We start from the raw sequence: 18,027 nt of genomic DNA on the forward strand, positions 1-18,027 counted from the left end.
TACGCCGGCTCCCTCAGCCAATAAAACAAGATGAGCGCTGCAACCCCAGAGTCAGTCATGACTGGACCTAATGGTCAGGGGTCCCTTTACAAGGGAAATTGAGTATTTCCTCCTTTGTTGTTGTTGTTTTTGCTGCTGCTGCTGTTTTACTACACTTTAGCTGAATAGTGTAGAAAGAAAGAACCCTACTGTTAGGTTTATAAGCTAAAGAAATACATAACACAAAGGGGAAAGGGTTTGGGAAGGAGGGGGGGAAGCAAACTTGGGCACTAGTTATTAGTTACAAAGTAGATCAGATAGTAATTGAGCTGGTAGGGAGATGGAGCTAAGCACAATGGAAAAGCTACTGCTTCCTGTCCCTCTGAGGGCCTGAGTGAGGTCTGATGGTAGCTGGAAGGAGCAAGATTCTCAGCTCAGATACATGGACTATATCAGTATCTGCTGTTCATACGACTCATCACATGTGTAAAAGCAATTTTCCTCTTCAGATATGACATGGCAGCATGAAAAACAGATGTTCAAGGCGATCATGCATCCCATTTCCCCCTACTTTACCATAATAATTGAAGCCACTCTCTCCTTTTAAGATTGAGCTTATTTTTTTGAAGACACTTATTTGACTCATTGCTGTTGGATCAGTTTAAATTAGAGAACTTCAGTTAAATTGGGTATGTGAATTATGGGGCCATTATGCATCATTTTGATACCGCAAGAGACTACAGTCCCAACCTTTCTCCCTTCTTAACACCAAAAACAGGACATCCTAAACAACACAGGATGTCTGGCGATTCTTTGTACAGCTACCAAAAAAACATATTTCCTACCACTGAGGAATCTTGTGATATTTCAAGCTTTGAACTCATAGCTGAAGAAACAGGCCATTCTTATCTGGGAGCACTTTAAACACCAGTTTCGTTTCCCTATGTAACCTGCTGGGATTTAGGAAGTCTTGTGTATATATTCAAATGTATCATGTAGAAAGTCTGCTGATAAGGTCTGCCCTGGAAAATAATAGCAGTTATCAGAAGGAACAGCAGAGAATAAAAGAAATTTGTTGGTGGTTAAAACTTAAAACAAATTGTAATAAGGTGGAAAATCAGTTTGCCGAATATAAAGAAGTCCCAAGTAAAAAGAAAGGGTGGTGGTGGTTAAAACTATTTCTTTGGGTTGCAACATGTCTCTTCGTGACATAACCGTGAGTGAAATGCCCTTTGTTCAATGACATCACTTGCAAAATTAATCTATAACATCCGTTTCTCATTCAGTTCAGTGGAAATCCCCTTAATTTATAACGAAATGTTATAGTCTGAATTGTCATGACTCATCATGGGATCAGAAATATCTCTGTTCAGCTCTGTCTATATCTTCATCAGTGGGATTTACCTTCTGCAGGACTGGGAGGTTGCTGGTTTGTGCTTTGTCAACCACATCCTTTTTAAATTTGAGGTTTGGGTTGCCAAAGTTATAAATGATAGTTTCACAGGAGCAGCTCTGAATCCCCACCTCTCTGCTCCTTCCCCTCCAGCCCAATTGCTCCTTCCTTCATACTTGCAGGAGTAAGCAGAAGCAAGTAGGATTCCATTTGCCTCCGGAACCAATAGGTGAAAGCCCCAAATGCAGCAATTTTTGCTACTACGAAACTTTTGAAGCAAAATTTCCTCTGAAGGAGCAGCTTCGCAGCTTGGGGGTCCTCCTGGATCCTTTGCTCTCACTCAAGACTCAGGTGGCCTCAGTTGCCCGGAGTGCCTTCCATCAGCCTTGGCTGGTGGCCCAACTATGCCCCTATCTGAACAGGAATAGCTTAACTACTGTTGTCTATGCTCTGGTAACCTCAAGGTGGTTATATGTAGGGCTGCCTCTGAAGATAGTTCGGAAACTTCAGCTAGCACAGAATTCAGCAGCCAGGTTGCTCACCGGAGCAAGAGGGTTTGAGCATATTACGCTGACCCTGGTCCGACTGCACTGACTACCAATTAGTTTCTGGGCCCAATTCAAAGTGCTGGATTTGACCTATACAGCCTTAAACGGCTCAGGACTGCAATACCTCAAGGACCACCTCTTCCCATATGAATCTACCCAGACCCTGAGATTATCTTCTGAGGCCCTTCTTCATGTGCCTCCTCCTCAAGAGGGTGGCAACACGAGAACAGGCCTTCTCTGCAGTGGCACCTGTGGAATAAATGGGTAAGAAAAGCTTAGCATAAACAACCATACCTTGCTGTTGTAACTGCTTACATTGCGAAGGAACAGGAAACTCGTGGTAATAAGTCAAGTTAAGAAATCACTGAGAGTAGCCGAAAAATAATGCCTTATAAGGTACTAGGAAGGTGTGTGGGTGGTTCAGAACCACAAGGGGAAAAGAACAGTTAGAAAACTATTGCGCATGCTTAAACAGGCTCTGAATATTAGTCAAACTGCCCCTGGTGGAGCTAGAGCTAATCAGCATGATCATGGGATGTATTTAACAGAGGGGGTACATACCAAAGGGGAAATATGGCACCTTCATTATACAACTTTCAGTGCCAGGCAAAAACGTTCCTTTTTAACCAGGCCTTTGGTTGATTTGACTGACATCCTATGCCCTTTTTAAATGTAGGGGGGAGTTATTGGGTTGTTGTTTTTAATTTGATTGTGTATTTTGTGGTGTTATATTTTGATTTTCTGTGAACCACCCTGAGACCTCCGGCTATAGGGCAGTATATAAAATCAATAAACAACAACAACAACAACAAGGCACACTCTGGCTGCATACACACTATACCTTTAAAGCACATTCAAGGGACAAATCTCCCCCCTCAAAGAATTCTGGGCACTGTAGTTTGTTAAGAGTTGTAACTCTGTAAGGGGGAAATCACAGTGCCTAGATTTCTTAGAGAATGAAAATGTGCTTCAAACGTACTTCAAATGTACACTGTATATGCAGTTTCTATCATAAGTGAAGAGCTCTGGCGCTGCAAAGTTGTAACTTTTGCCTTAAAACTGGGTGCTTATTTCAAAATGAATAGTGTGTGTCTCCCTATTTACAATGTGTTTTGTCATAGCATTTCAATGTCGTTTTGATTATCAAAGTGGCCAATAATTTAAAAGAAAAGAAAAGATAAGGTTATCTCTAACGATAGCTATTATACAGCTTCATTGCATAGCAGAAATGTATGAGAGCATCCTCAATAATTATATCCCATAGCGAACTCTGTTGACTTGCCTGGAGAGACCTGGATTGGTTCCACATAATATCACTTGCAAAAAATATTATCCCCACCAGAGGAAGCTCTTGCACAAACATGGTCGATCGCTTCAGTTCACCATTGCAAAGCCCTCAAGCTGAACTATAGTAATAAGTGAACATCCCTGCAATCAGTGGGAAATCTGTCTGGATCTTGCCATGTGGAACGAAGGTAGGTAGCAAATGGATCTGCCGGCCAGGCTTACTCTTGTCCATGACTGATGCCAGACAACTCAAAGGAAAGGGAAAGAATAAGATCTTGTAAAGTGTGGGTTTTGAGAAGACAACAGGGAAGAAAAATGTCTTCAGGAAAAAAATAGAACGGATGTCCTCCATCACTGCCATCTAACAATAACTGGGAGGCACAACAAACATGTAATCACTCTTAATGACTAGGGGAGGATGATAGATCATGTCCCTCCCCACAAAAAAGTGCACGTGGCAGTGGGGAGCACCCAGATGTCTCCACTTGGTGCTATGTGAGTTGTGGTGCTGTGAGAAAGATACTTAAATAAATAAATCCAGGGTGCACTTTAGGGAAACCTTCAACCTTTTTAATTGCAGCATGGTGAAACTTCCTCTGTGCTTTCAGCCTCTGGCTTTTGGTCATTCTGGTTTTGATTATATTACCCATTCTGGGTATACAGCAGCGGGTGGGGAATGTCAGGTCTGAGGACCTCTCCATCCTACCCTTGGGAGCCTCTTTCCCAGGCTACACGCCTCACTAGTCCTGCTCTACACCCTCCAGTAGCTGAATGGTGTTTCTGAGCTGTGATGATGCATCTTACTTGTCTGGATGGAGAGATGTGTGTGAGTGCAGAAATTTCAGATTTTTGTGTGGCTAGCATATAGCCTGCTGTACAAAGGGAAGAGTCATAGCTGTTGTTCCACTAAGGTTGAGGTTTTGTTTTGCCTCTTTTCTGCCCCGGGGCCGAAGTTGGTCCATGAGACCATTTCCCCACAAAGACGCCATTTCCCCCCAGTAAGGAGATATGGTAATCGTGAAAGTTATCTTTGGGTGCCTGAAAGCTGCCCTGTTGAACTTGTGTCTTTTAAGCACCTAATACACAGAGCTAAAAACCACATGGAAGCATCTTACCTTAAACACAGTAGAATTTACTAGCATGAAATCAGTTTTAGGAATAACGAAGTTACAGTGTTGACAACACACACACACACACACACACACACACACACACACACACACAGAGTTAGCATGTTTATAAGCAGAGACCAAGAATGCAGACTGGTTGCAGGTGTGAGCCCACCCTAATCCCGGAAATGTGGACCTTCTCAGAATCTTTTGCATATTCTGATTTGTTCAGTAAAGTCATGCTCTTTTGCTGACTTCACAACTTTTTGCAGATTTCACAAAATTTGCTGACTTTTGCAACTTTCATAAAAACCATACCTTTTGGAAGCAGATAATCGCTGACGCTTTGAACCAACTGATCTGTCTCAATAGTGATGGGGCTAAAGCTTGTGGGTATACTGTTTTTAACTGGATAGGAGTGTTTAACATGGCATACAATGGGATAAAGAAAAAACCAAGGTGCACCTAGGCAAACATAACTGCTTGGCTAAATGAGGCCACCTTGTGGCAATGTACTGGTATGGCTGAGGAAGAAACTTTTTCTTTCATTACAAGTCAGCTGAGACTGAATTCCCAGGAATACTTACCAGGGAATAAGTCCTTACTGAACTCAGGTGAATTTAAGATTGCACAGTGAGTCAGGAACATGAAGACAAAGGGGCTTGGATCCCAAAATAGCTAGAAACAGACGTTTATTTTTAAAAATGATAAAATTCATTTTTAAAGCCTATTATGCCTTTCTCTCTAATTCTTTTGGTGCTCCCTTTAAATCAGAACAATTCTGCATTTCAGAAATGCAAAATAATGTTTTAAATCAAGCCCCAGTTTCTACTATAATCATTCCTAAACAAAAGCACACTGTAAATAGATGTAGGCATTAAAATATGTCCCCCCCATTATTTATTCTTTCTAGGCGGGGGGCTCATCTCAACTTCATATTATTTCTTAAATTGTTGAGGCCACAATCAAATATAATTTCAGTGCATAACTCCATATTGGATATAATAGTTTAGAAAATGGTGAATAGATTGTTTATACAGTGGAATTATGAGTTTGTGCTGTAGGATAGTAAGCAGAAATCAGTTACTGTACCAGTTTCAAAATGTAGATTTCTGCTTGTCTACATTCACATGCAGTGATACTGGTTAACACCATTTGCTGGCTGACTAAGCATGCAATACTAACCCACTTACTGGGTAGTAAGTCCTTTGTAATTCATTGGGAATCACTTCTGAGTAGACATGGTTAGAATTGCAATCTGCAATACTGTGAGCACTTTAGAATAATAAACTCAGTGGGGGTTTTTAATATACATGGATAGGCAGAAACTATAAATGCCTATCTCGTTCAGGAGGCAGTAAGTTTACTGAGCAAAACAGTGTTTTCCATTAGATGGAATGAAAATGTTTGTGTTATTTCATTTGCAGGTGGAGTACAAAATTTGCATAATTGCAATGTGTACGTATGTCAAAAGGCATAAAACAGAAATAAAGTATTGCCCAGGTGGTCTCAGTAAATTATGAAAGGCAATTTACTCCTGCAGTGGTAATGCACCTTTATTTGGGAATAAGTTGAGTTAACAGGCTTATTTCTGAATAAACAGGCTCAAACTGTAAACTTCAAGTGTGAAAATGGCCTAAGGACTCATAATTAATGAAGCACAGCAACACTATTTTCACATGTCCCTGAAAGAGCTTCAATACATGAAGCTTAAATCACTAAGGCTCAGTCCTATACAGTGGTACCTCGGTTTATGAACAGTCCTGTTTACAAACTATTCAGTTTATGAAATCTGCAGAACAGGAAGTAGTGCTCAAGTTTGTGAACTTTACCTCGGTCTACGAATGGTGGAAGGGCACTGGTGGCGGGAGGCCTTATTAGGGAAAGCGTGCCTCGGTTTAAAAATGGATTTGGTTTAAGAACGCACTTCAGGAACAGATTAAGTTCGTAAACCGAGGTACCACTGTATTCACTTAGCCAGGGTAAGTCCTATTGAGCTCAGTAGAATTTTTTTCTGAGTAGACATTTATGGGCTTGCACTGCACAGCAACATCCTAAACTCATTTACTTGACTCAAGGAACTCAGTAGGACTGACTTTTGAGTGAAGATGAATAAGATTAGACTTCACCCTTCTTGTACAGTATTCTATATCTCTTTGCAGAGAACTTCTCTTCAGAATCTCTCCTCCATTAGATAGAAATGAGCAAAACAACATGCTTAAGCTACTAATGGGACACAAAACTGTGGAACTAAAGATGCCCACCTTGGAGTTCAGTCCATTCTTGCAGCTGTTTGCGTTCCCCTTCATAGTTCTTGGAAAGGACCATGACTCCTCACTTGGGGGAAGTTCTGCCTATTCCCTGCTAGGACAGAACCCATATCCTTGGCATGCTGGGTTTTCTAAAACAATGTTTTCAAAAATCTTAATTATTGAATATTATTTTGCTTACATGTGTGATATAAATATAGCTTGATGTATAGCAGGTGGCTGAGCTCACTTGCTTTGGTTATCTGGTTTGCATGCACAATTAGTTCTTGTTTTGTGCTTGGGACATATGTTGTTTCCAGATGACCAGTTTATTGAGCATTCATCCTGAGTTGTTTGCACAGAGTTTGCTGGGAAGATATATGAAGCCATTTAGTGAGTATTCATTCTGATATGTTTGTATATGATGCCTCTTTAAGCAATTGTTATCCAACACTTTCCAGTGCCTTTCCCCATCAAGTTCCTGACTGTAAAATTTCAGATTCATATAGAAATCTGTTTGTAGTTTGGATTGTGTTACGTTGATACATTTTGGTCTGCTATCATGTGCTGTTGTATATTATCTGATTGAATGATAGAAGAGGTTGTAAGCTCACACACATATACCTTAAATGAAAAGAATGCTTTTGCTGGGCTCTGTCTCTTTATTGTCCAGGTACAAATATATGATGCTGAAGTTGGTTACTAGTTCTCAGTTTCTTATTTGCATAGAAGTTTGAAACACAGCTCAGTCAGAAAAAAAGCTGAAGTTGTTATGTCCCTAAAATAAGCTTTGACTGAGCTATATTTCAAACTGTCATGCAAATAGAGAGTAGGGGACTTCAGCATTGTCAAAAATACTGCCTTTCAAGATTTGACAATACACTTTTGATATGTATTTTAATATTGTTCTACCCTGTCTAAACACAGGAGACATGTAGAAATGTTTTAAATAAATAATAACTAATGTAGGCTTAATATTTAAACAGCAAATTGGGGAAATGTTTTTTTAAAAAGTGGCTTTACTGTCAGGTTGCGAATTTTCGGTACCTTGAAGATTTAACAGCTGTACTGTATTGTGACATAATGTTTCTGTGGACCAGATGGCACCTCTTCATATGCATGACTTACTATCCTCAGCCAGTGGATGCACCCATTTGAACATCTCTGTATGCCTATATAGACATGCACACACACGTGTGTGTAATGATGCCTGTAATCCACCAGGCTGTGATTTTTTATTTTATTTTATTGGGGCGGGGGAGTGAACTGGGCTCCGGTGCTTTTACCCTCCCACCTTCTCATGTATGTTAGCCGGGTAAACCGTTATCTGACGAAACAAGCTTTGGTGTCCAAAAACCTGACGCCGCTATAAATTCTGTTTTGCCTTGTTGTAGGCTCCACACAAGCCTCTGTGTGTTTTACTGTAACCCACCAACGCGCCTCACACGAGCATTGCGAATAACAGTCTCAGCAACAAAGGAGCGTGACTTTTATATAAGCGCGAGGCGAGGAGGAGAAAGGAGAGCGAATGAATCAACTGCGGCGGGCGAGGGCGCCCCTCCGCCTCACGAGCCACTTCAACCCCCCGGCTACCCTCCGCCCCACACAACACTCCCCCGCCCTTTCCGAGCCTCCTAACGGACAGCTGCTGCCATTACAGGAGAACCCACGAGCCCCTTGCTTAGAAGACCAATCCCAGTTTTAGGTCCCGCCCCTGCTGGCATGCCATTGGCTGGCGGAGCCGGCGCTCTGCAGTCCTGGCCTCGGGGTGCTGCTGAGGCGATTTCTGAGGTGCAGCCGCGGCTTCGAAGGCTCAGACGAGCGAGGAGTCGAGCGGAGCGGAGGAGACACTGCTACCGCTGCTGGGACCTCCGGTCCCTTCTCCCGCCGTGGCCTCATGCCCAGCCGCGCTGCCCCCGTTTGGGTGCCTAGTGGAGGGGTTGCCGGGCTTCTCCTCCTCCTCCTCCGCCTTTTGGGGCGGTAGCTGGGGCAGGGGAAAGGAGCGGCGGTAGAGCAGCCGCTGCCCCCCCACCCCCGCCGTTTCCCGCCCTCCGAACAAAGGCGCCGCCAGAGGCCCCCGCCTCGCCCTCCGCTGCGAGATGGCGTCGTTCAACATCGGGGGACTCAACGCCTCCTCTCGGAGGAGAAGCGTCCATTCCCGCAACGCCACTGTCGAGAGGCGGAATCTCATCACCGTCTGCAGGTGAATTGGCTCCACCACATACACACACACACGCAGGCACACGGGTTTGTCTCCGTATGTATAGGGCTGCATGTGTCGTCGATAACACCCTCAGTTGGCGGTCCTGCTCTGCAATGCGTGCCCAGCAGACCCCCGCTGTGTTTCAAGGGGCTTGCACAGTAAATGCCTTCAGGTTTTGCTGCCTTAATCCGGAGTAAGCGCCACCAGCCCGCGCGCTCTTTTTCCGTTCCGCTCTTGCATTTAACAGCAGGGAGGGAACCCCAGCTTCTTCTCCCCCACGCTGGCTCTGAATGGTGGTGGGGTGTGTGAAAGGGCGCAGCTAAACTCTGCTTAGGTAGACTTCGGGAACAGAATAGGGAATTCCCTCCACTTTTGCATTCGTCTTCTCTCTCTCTCCTCCCCCTCCTTACACCTTCCTGATGCTGCCCCTTGAGCATCTGTGGAGAACTCTTTCCCATCTTCCTTTCCCATCTGTGAATTTGCTACAGCTAATTGCATGTGCGCTGTTAGATGTGTCAAGTAGGGGATCCTGGACTGGAATGCGATCTGTGTTAGGGCATTTGTATGGTGAGTGAAGGTGTATAGCCTGCCTGATTCTGGCCCCATCAGGCACTTTTGATGATTCATAGAATTACAGAGTTGGAAGGGGCTAGTCATCTAGTCCAACCCCCTGCAATGCAGGAATCTTACGCTCAACATGGGGCTTGAACCCACAATCCTGAGATTAAGAGTCTCATGCTGTACTGACTGTGAATGCCAAGAGAGAAATATTACTATACTAAGCCCTTGAGTTTGTATTTGCCCCATTAGCTATACAGGATGCAATCTCTCCACCTCGCAGCTCGGTTATACAGTACTTGAACCAGATTTCAGCTTGACAACAGTCTGTGTTGAATGTCATGGTACTACTCCAAAGCATATGGAGGGAAAGTGATGTTCTATTAATGTGACTAAGGAAATATGACTAAGGAAAACACAGGGTATGTCTCTGCAGAAGAGAACTGGTGTAACAGTAATGATGACAAGCTCCTATTACTAAGGGGGGGCAAAACCTTCCCCTTACCACAGATACTGTGTCTGGCTTAGTTCCCATGTGTTTGTGTCCCTGGAGTTCTTCCCCATACAAAGGAATGGTTTAGCTTTGCCATTCATTCTACTGGGGGGAGATTAAAGGCTGCTTTTGTGGCACTGTTATAGTAAAGGCAAAAAATGTCTCACACGGAATGGCATAGATTTCACTGAACCATGGTGTGTCACTGCATCTCACCAGGGAGCAGTCTCACCACCCACCTCCATCTTTAATAATGATGTGCATTTTGCTGGTCCATTGATATCAGCCTCTTCCTAGCATATATGTGCTTTCTCTCTGTAATGCTCCGTTCATAACATTCTGTCCAACTCCAGCAGTCTCAGAGTTTGACTATGAATATGAAGTATTACGTCTATCAAAACATTTGTCTGAGTTCCATAGGACACAATAAATAGGTTGAAGTCTAAGATATAGCTGAGGTAAGGCAAACCTACCATTCTCATCAGACATTGGAATCCCTGAGTGTAGGAGCTTAGTATCTCCCATGTCAGTGAACATCTCACATTTGGTTCTATGGGTAAAAAACCCCCACTGCACTTAAGAACAAGGTTGCAGTGGAAGAAAACCTGTCAAGCCACCAGTGGGCATACCATGGGAGCTGCAGTGGTCCAGACATGCATATATGTCAACACTTCCATCCCTTCAGGCTGTATTTGTGGGAGAGGCTTTTCTCTCTCTGTTATCTATGCAGGTTGTGAGTTGGAAGAAGGGAAAACATTCCTTATTTCATTGTTGGTATGGGTTTGTGTTTGGTTGAGGGGAATGAGAGGGTGGCTAGATGTGAAAAAGCCAGACTGGCTCTGTTGCCTTTTCCAGAACAATGGTCTCAGTGCTGGTCTGATGGTATGGAGTGGTCAAGGTAAATGCAGGCATGTAATGGAACTGAAGAAAATAGGAGAAATGATCAGTCCCCTCTTTGCTCATCATGTGATGCTCCCTTCCCAAATTAATGACAAACAGAATAGTATTCCCTTTTCAATAGTATTCCTTTATTTATTAAATCAGTAATATATACTTCAATTACATACACAAATAAAGAAAAAGCAATGCATTTGAATAAAAATTAATCATGGATAATACAAATTTGGGTCATTTCATTCACAATCCTGGGGGGTAGGGGTGGGAATATTATTACTGAGAGGCAGTAATATATTTTTTAAAAGATTTGTTTTATTGTCTTCCAGCTCTTATGATATTCACACTTAAAACTGAAAAGTTAATAAATATTCCAAAGACTAGTGTATTTTACAGGAAGCATTTGAACATTGCTATCATCATCTGTTGTAAATATATATTACAATCAGGAAGACTTGGCTTAAATGTGGTTATAGCCATATTTATGTTTATGGGTGTTTTTCTTTACCTTTGTGGAATTTCACATGCTCAGCTTCTTGTATAGCTGGTATGCTGACACTTACACATGCATATTTACATGTTCCAGAGTCATAGATGGTTGGTAAATTAATGTTGAATGTTCAGGCACTGGAAATTCATTTATGTGTAATGGCACATTCTTGGAACCCTGCACAGGCAAACATGTATTTCTCTTACAAAAAAGAAGAAGAAAAAGGCTGGCACAGTTAAAACAAAGGCTCTAAACATTAATGGTGCCATTACTATATTCTTAGTTGATCTATTCTGTCGAAATTGCCTTTCATTTAGCTCTATACATTAGAAGTAGATTTTTCTGTATTATAGCATGTTAATTGTTTATTTTCAGTCAGAAAACCCCAGGGTTTAATTATCTCAACTTAGAACTATATTTGGGGAGGTTTTTTTAATGTGAACTGGGACACATTGTCATATCAAAATGTGAGTAAAAAAGAATGCTGTGGGTGTTGAACTCACACTGTGGGTAACTTTCAGTGAATTGAACACCCACAAACTTGTCATGTCTCACATAATTCAACTGATAGCCCTCTCCAAGTCCTGTTCTCCCCCTTTCATCCTCCAGCTTTGTGCCACTTTGTGTCCTGTATTTAGTTTGTGTGAGAATTCATTGTAAGTTTTAAAGTATGAAGAGAGATTAATGCTCTCCTCCCCTCTGCTGTAACAGAGAGATAAGGTGCGTACTTGCTGCCAATGTTTGATTTAAAAAAGCCTCAGAGCATACTCAATTCCGAAGCTCTGTTATTCAACACTCGTTCAGTTCTTCTAGCAAAGCTTTGGAAATATGTACTTGCCTGCTCATTTGTAGCAGTCAGAATGGTCTTCAGGCAACCAAGCATAACCTCATCCTTACTTCTGCATATGATTGTGCTCTCTCCTGTCAGATGTATCTACAAATACACCTTTCCATTATGTTTTTTGAATTGGAACAATTAAGTACAGTGCTGTGGCTGCTACATCTGCAGTCCAGTTTTGATGGGGATGGGTGGGGGGGAGGTACTATTGTGTATCCACATGAGTGGTGTTTTACTTTACCCATTTTATTATTTTGAAGTGTTTAATATCTAACAATTTTTTATTTATTTTTACAAATTGTGTAGTGTGTACCACTCAGTTTCTACTATCTGGTGGAAGAGAAATTAGGGCAAGCTCATTGGTCCCTCCCACATCATTGCGTTCCCATTACCAGATTCATCATCTTCCACATACTAGAAGTCTATCAGGAAGTCTTCTGTACTCATGTAGGCTGCCCATCTGAAGGAGTTTAGAATGCTCTTCTGGGGAACTAACTCAACACTTTTGATAAATACTTTGGATAATATCCATTGTAATCTGAACTTCTTAACAGAACAAATATACTGCTTTGAAGAGGCACAAATCAACTGCTTGATTGGCTGTGGAGTAAAAGATATTTGCATACTAAGGTGGAATATAGTGAAGAAAACTCAAATATTGTTGAAATCTAAATGTATTTGTTTTGGAAATTACAAACATCAGTGGTGTGCTTTTGTCAAGAAATATGCTTCTCTAAAATACTATGCTGTCCAACCTGCATTATATTTTAACATGAATTAAACTCATGCTTTTTGTATCTTAGGTTTTCTATCAAGACACTGATTGATCGATCCTGTTTTGAAACTATTGATGATTCTTCTCCTGAATTTAACAATTTTGCAGCCATTCTGGAACAGATTTTAAGCCATAGACTCAAAGGTAACTGTTCTGATTTTATGTTATATGACACTGGATCATCTGCCTATACATTGCAAATATAAATGAGGTTTAGGCTGTTTTAATTGTTATGGCTTCATCATAAAGAACAGACATTTTATCATTCAGGCATAAATATTTTCATTGTTTATTTCTCTTTCTGATATCTGTTTCAGGTCAAATAACTTGGTTTGGTTATGAAAGTCCTCGTAGCTTCTGGGATTATATTAAAGTAGCTTGTCGCAAGGTTTCACATAACTGCATCTGCAGCATTGAAAATATGGAAAATGTCAGTTCTTCAAGAGCTAAGGTGAGAAGACTATTCATTTTTAAACTTTCTAATTTATAGCTAATGTCCCTATGCTATTTGCTGCTGTTAAACATTTTATATTGATAGATATATCCAAAAGCTTTCTGTGCTGGTTTATTTTGAAGTAAATTAATGCTGTGAACAGGTCAGGAACCTTATATTTTATTAAAGCCTGTAAGACTTGTTATATAACTTCACTCATTCATGGGTTTTTGATTCTACCTTCTGTGATGAGCCAAGTGGTGTGTCTTTATGGTTGCATGTGTGTTTTGGAAAGCAATAGATGATGTTAATGCTCTAACCACGGGTCTGTAAACATGATCATTGCTATCATCAAAATGCTGTTTTAAATACTGCATTTGATCAGATCTCATAACACGAAAACTTTAGTATGAATTTTTTTCTGGTGAGTGTAGGTGTGTATTCATATTTTGAGTTTCATATAACTGCATCTCAAAGGATTCTTAACTTGAAAGTTTCCATATGGTTTCCTGACAAAAACAGAAATAGTACAATAAATTTTATTTTGTATTTCTTAACTTGTTAAAGCACAAATGTATTGTTCATAACTTTTTTGGGGGGAATGTATGAAAAATCTGTTAAACTGGTAGGACATTGTAGCCCTGTGGATGAAAAGTTAGCCATTCTTGCATATCTATTACCTATTTCCTACTTGTCAGGAACTTTGTTAACAAGCAGAAGAAAAACTTAGGTAAAAGCAGTGGTCACAACTTTCTTAAGCTTGGGTGGGTTGCAGGAATATATTTTCTGTGAAGACTGCTGTTAGATAATTATATCTTGCTTCTCAGATTAATGATTGCTTCTAGAAAAACAGTACTGAGTCTGAATGATATAGCCCATTCTACCACCTTATTCTATGGTATATGGAAACAGCCTGGTGTGTGTCGGGGGGGGTGTATAGGACAAAAATTTGTGATATTTTGGTTTGCCTAAAAAAGATATTGCCCTAGTATTACCATATACGGTGTGCAGTGGTGTACATTTATTTAAGGGTGGATGCATGATGCAGGCTGGGTTCACATATGGACTGTGTGGTGGCATGCGTGAATATGCAGGAGACAAGTGGTGAGAGTTCAGCTGTCATCTGGTTTGGATGACTTGGAGGAAACCATTACTGCTCTGTGCTTTCATTGTGGGTTGGCACAAACAAGTACTTGAAAGAGATTGCTTTAAAAAAACACAAAAACCCACCCACCAGAATTGCTTACAATTCTGAGTACTTGCTTATTTTATTTTATTTTTTAAAAATGAAGTCCACTGGGGTTTTGCTGCAATAACATTTGTTCACTTTAGACTTAATTTGGGGAGAAATGGACTGCAGGTGAATGATCACCAAGTGTGAAGCTTATTGCTTTGCTTATTGCTATGTGACACTATTGTTTTCCTTCTGTCAGCTTGAATGGTTTTCAGAGATATAAATTGTATTCAGTTGTTCAGTCTAACAATACCTAATTCATGGCTGCTTCTTTTTCAGGGAAGAGCTTGGATTAGAGTAGCGCTTATGGAAAAGCATTTGTCTGAATATATTTCCACAGCTTTGAGAGACTTCAAAACAACCAGGTATTAATCTCATTTATTCAATAAAAAATTGAAGTATATTTCAAAAGTTCATCTGTGTAATTCTTTTATTACCCCAACATTTGTTCAATTATTGGGACTTAGTCATTTTTCACTTTTCAACTTTTCACTTTTTGCGCTAAAAATGATTTGCGTATCTTTATAGAAGGAAGGTCCTGATCAGCCAGATGTTTATCTTCTCCCTCCCCAGCTGGCTCACATTGACAGGTGGGTGGGACATCATCTGATATTACAATCACATCAGGTCACTGATATGTGGATGGACCCACCCTCCTGTCAGAGTTGACTTATATTGGTGAGGGTGAGAGCAGTAACCAGAAAAGCAGCAGCTATCAGGATGAAACTCATCAATTCAGTCATGTTCTCTGCAGGTTTCTGAGCAGGCTTTAACACACACACCCCATCAGTTGATGAGTGGGGGGTAAAATTTTGCTGCCTTGTGGGGAACTGGTGTGCACAAACAACACGGGATTGAACCCCACCCTCATCCATAATCTGACATCACCTGCCCATTGAAGAGATGTCAGTGGATTGACTGGTGGGCATGGTTTTGGAAAAATGGTGTTGCGGGCCAAATTGGATTCCCTGCTTTATATAGTGATGGAATACCAAAATCTAGTACATGCTGGATAATATGTTTCTTTTTTCAGAGTAACATTTTACTTTATACTGGCCAGTTGATGTGATTAAATAGGGTTTAACACTTGCGTGCCCATTTCACAATAGCCTTGAAAACTGTGGGAAGAGTTGATGTTCCAGTTGCAGTGTTGAACAAAGTAGTTGTGTTAACTTTGTAAATATGAAATTGCTAGCTGACAATGCTGATTGTTTAGTTTGTCTTTAACTTTGTGTAGCTAGCATGTCACTAAAATGGCAGAGAGTATAACTGAACTGGAAATTAATCTTATAGAAGATTCTATGAAGATGGAGCAATTGTCCTGGGAGAAGAAGCAAACATGCTAGCTGGTATGCTGCTGGGCCTCAATGCTATAGATTTCAGGTATTCCTGTGGATTTAAAACTTCTGTGGTATAAGGTTGTTGAAATTTGGCATTGGCAATAACGCTAAAAGTTCATAAGCTTATTTTGTCCCATATGTAATTGATTTGTCTTCAATTTTTTGGTGGCATATGTCCTAAAATGCCAGTCTGAAACTTGTATCCTGTTTTAAATCTAGCTTATTGCAGGTACCTTTTCATTATGTTTTTAGTTGTAGAGTTGAGCATATAAGTGCAGCTACTTGCTCAGCATGTACGTATCTCACATTCAGGAAGTTAGCTTTGCTGAATGTTATCAGAAGATGGGAGGAGTGTCTTGTTTTTCCAAGGTAAAACTGGAAATCAACACCAAGTGTTACATCAGATGTAACACTGCTGTGCTTTAGTATTATGTTAACCTTCGCAAGCTTCAGACTTACATGCTCCCTTCTCCTGGCACTCTTGCAAGGAGGAGATCAGAAGCATTTGCTTTCTAGTTTTAAACTGACCACAGATCCCAGTTGAGAGAACTGTGATTAAACAATGGTTCATGAACAAGCCAACGTTACAAACCATATTTTTGATCCTGGCTTGTTTGAACTACCCACAGTTTCTGCAATTTCAGATAATGTGAGGAGCTGTGGTTAATTTTAAAATGGAAAATCTCTTGGGGCTGCATCAAAGGAAGAAAGGGGAGGGTGTGTGTGCAAGTTTGAGAGTCATGCAGATTTATTCGTGGAGTGCCAAGTCATAATTTAGTGTTATGATCAATCAATCCCTATTCTGTGACTAAGGGTTTTCTGTTTGCCGCTCAGCACTTTATAGTAACCATAGCTATCTGCCCTACCATGGCAGAATTAAATAGTTCCTACTAATACCTCCTCAGTTTTACCTTTGAGAGTGGTAACATCAAGTACAATACAATAATTGTATTGATTTTTTATATATTTATTGAAATAATTATAGACTGCACTTTCATTTAAAATATCACAAGAATTCTTTCTTGATTCAACACAAGCCTAACTTTTCATTACTGAAAATATTTTCCATATCTCCTGTGTACTGGCAATTTTGTGAGAAAATCAAATTATATGCTAAGGTTATTTAGTATTACTATCATTTCATTTTCTTGATTTAATATGATTACTGATTTCTTGCCTTGTATAAGCTTCTGCCTCAAGGGAGAGGGCCTGGATGGCAACTATCCAGCTGTGATAGACTTCACACCTTACCTGAAGTTCACCCAAAGGTACCTTTTTATTCTCGTAATTTCCTCTTGGCTGTAAACTTTAACTTACACCAGGCTAGCTTGACATTTATTTATCACTTCAAACACTTCAAAGTGGTTTTCCACTTGTCCTGTACTTTCTAGTTGTGGGTCCGAGTGGTTTTGCCTTTGCCCCACTGCTTTCCTCTGGAAAACCTCCTTAATGCTAAATTGGAACAGTCTGCAGAAAACCCAACTGATGTTTGTTCTGATTCAGCACTAAACCACAGGTTTTCCCAGGGGAAAGCGGTGGTGCAAACAGAAGTGTTGTGAACTGCCTTGAGATCTTCAGATGAAGAGCAGTATACTAAATAAATAAATGTGTGACTGACCCCTAATACTGAGTTCCCAGTGTTTTGCACAAGGAAGAACTTGCAACTTCATGATGCGTTTGTAACAGATTTGAACAATTGCATCCAACCCTACTTAGGGGTCTCTTTCTTCAACAATGGCTTGCATTTCTAAAGCAGAGTCTAGATCTTTCAGCTGAATTTTGCAACAAGCTGTTCTTGGTTCTTGGTCCTTCAGTTCTGACAGCATCAGTAGTGATGAAGAAGAGCTAAGAACACTTGGCAGTAGTGGCAGTGAAAGCAGCACACCAGAAAACATTGGTCCTCCTTTCAACATGGATGAGAACAGCTGGTACAACAAATGCAAACGGGTGGAGCAAAAATACCGCCTCACACTGGAGCAGAAGGTAAAACCTTACTTTGACTGAAAGAAGCTGAAGATATTTGGTGCGTTACAATTGTAAATAGAAAATGTTAGAAACTTTATTTTAGAGAAATTTGTTCTTACCATTGGAAAATAATTGCTTTATTTTGGTATGACTTTCCAGATACGGAAACCTTCAGACATGGCTGCTTTAAACAAAAAAGGAGCTCACTAGAAGTATTTCACATTTACTTTCCTCTTGCT

The 18,027-nt window shown here is 40.7% G+C and overlaps 1 protein-coding gene across 2 annotated transcripts in view; it reads left to right on the top strand.

Annotated features, from left to right (window-relative positions):
- Nucleotides 1-8,307: 8,307 nt before the first annotated feature.
- Nucleotides 8,308-18,027, top strand: part of RUNDC3B (RUN domain containing 3B) — a 33,153-nt gene continuing 23,433 nt past the window's right edge. The window contains exons 1-7 of one of the 2 annotated variants that reach the window (XM_053410509.1): nt 8,308-8,768; nt 12,845-12,960; nt 13,134-13,267; nt 14,763-14,848; nt 15,777-15,866; nt 17,011-17,091; nt 17,638-17,806. In XM_053410509.1, the coding sequence (XP_053266484.1) occupies nt 8,665-8,768; nt 12,845-12,960; nt 13,134-13,267; nt 14,763-14,848; nt 15,777-15,866; nt 17,011-17,091; nt 17,638-17,806 (780 nt within the window). In that variant the 5' untranslated portion in view covers nt 8,308-8,664. The remainder of the gene's footprint in view (nt 8,769-12,844; nt 12,961-13,133; nt 13,268-14,762; nt 14,849-15,776; nt 15,867-17,010; nt 17,092-17,637; nt 17,807-18,027) is intronic. The other variant, XM_053410510.1, reaches the window with a different exon arrangement.

Source organism: Podarcis raffonei, chromosome 12 (assembly GCF_027172205.1).
Source record: "Podarcis raffonei isolate rPodRaf1 chromosome 12, rPodRaf1.pri, whole genome shotgun sequence".
NCBI classification, from domain to species: domain Eukaryota; kingdom Metazoa; phylum Chordata; class Lepidosauria; order Squamata; family Lacertidae; genus Podarcis; species Podarcis raffonei.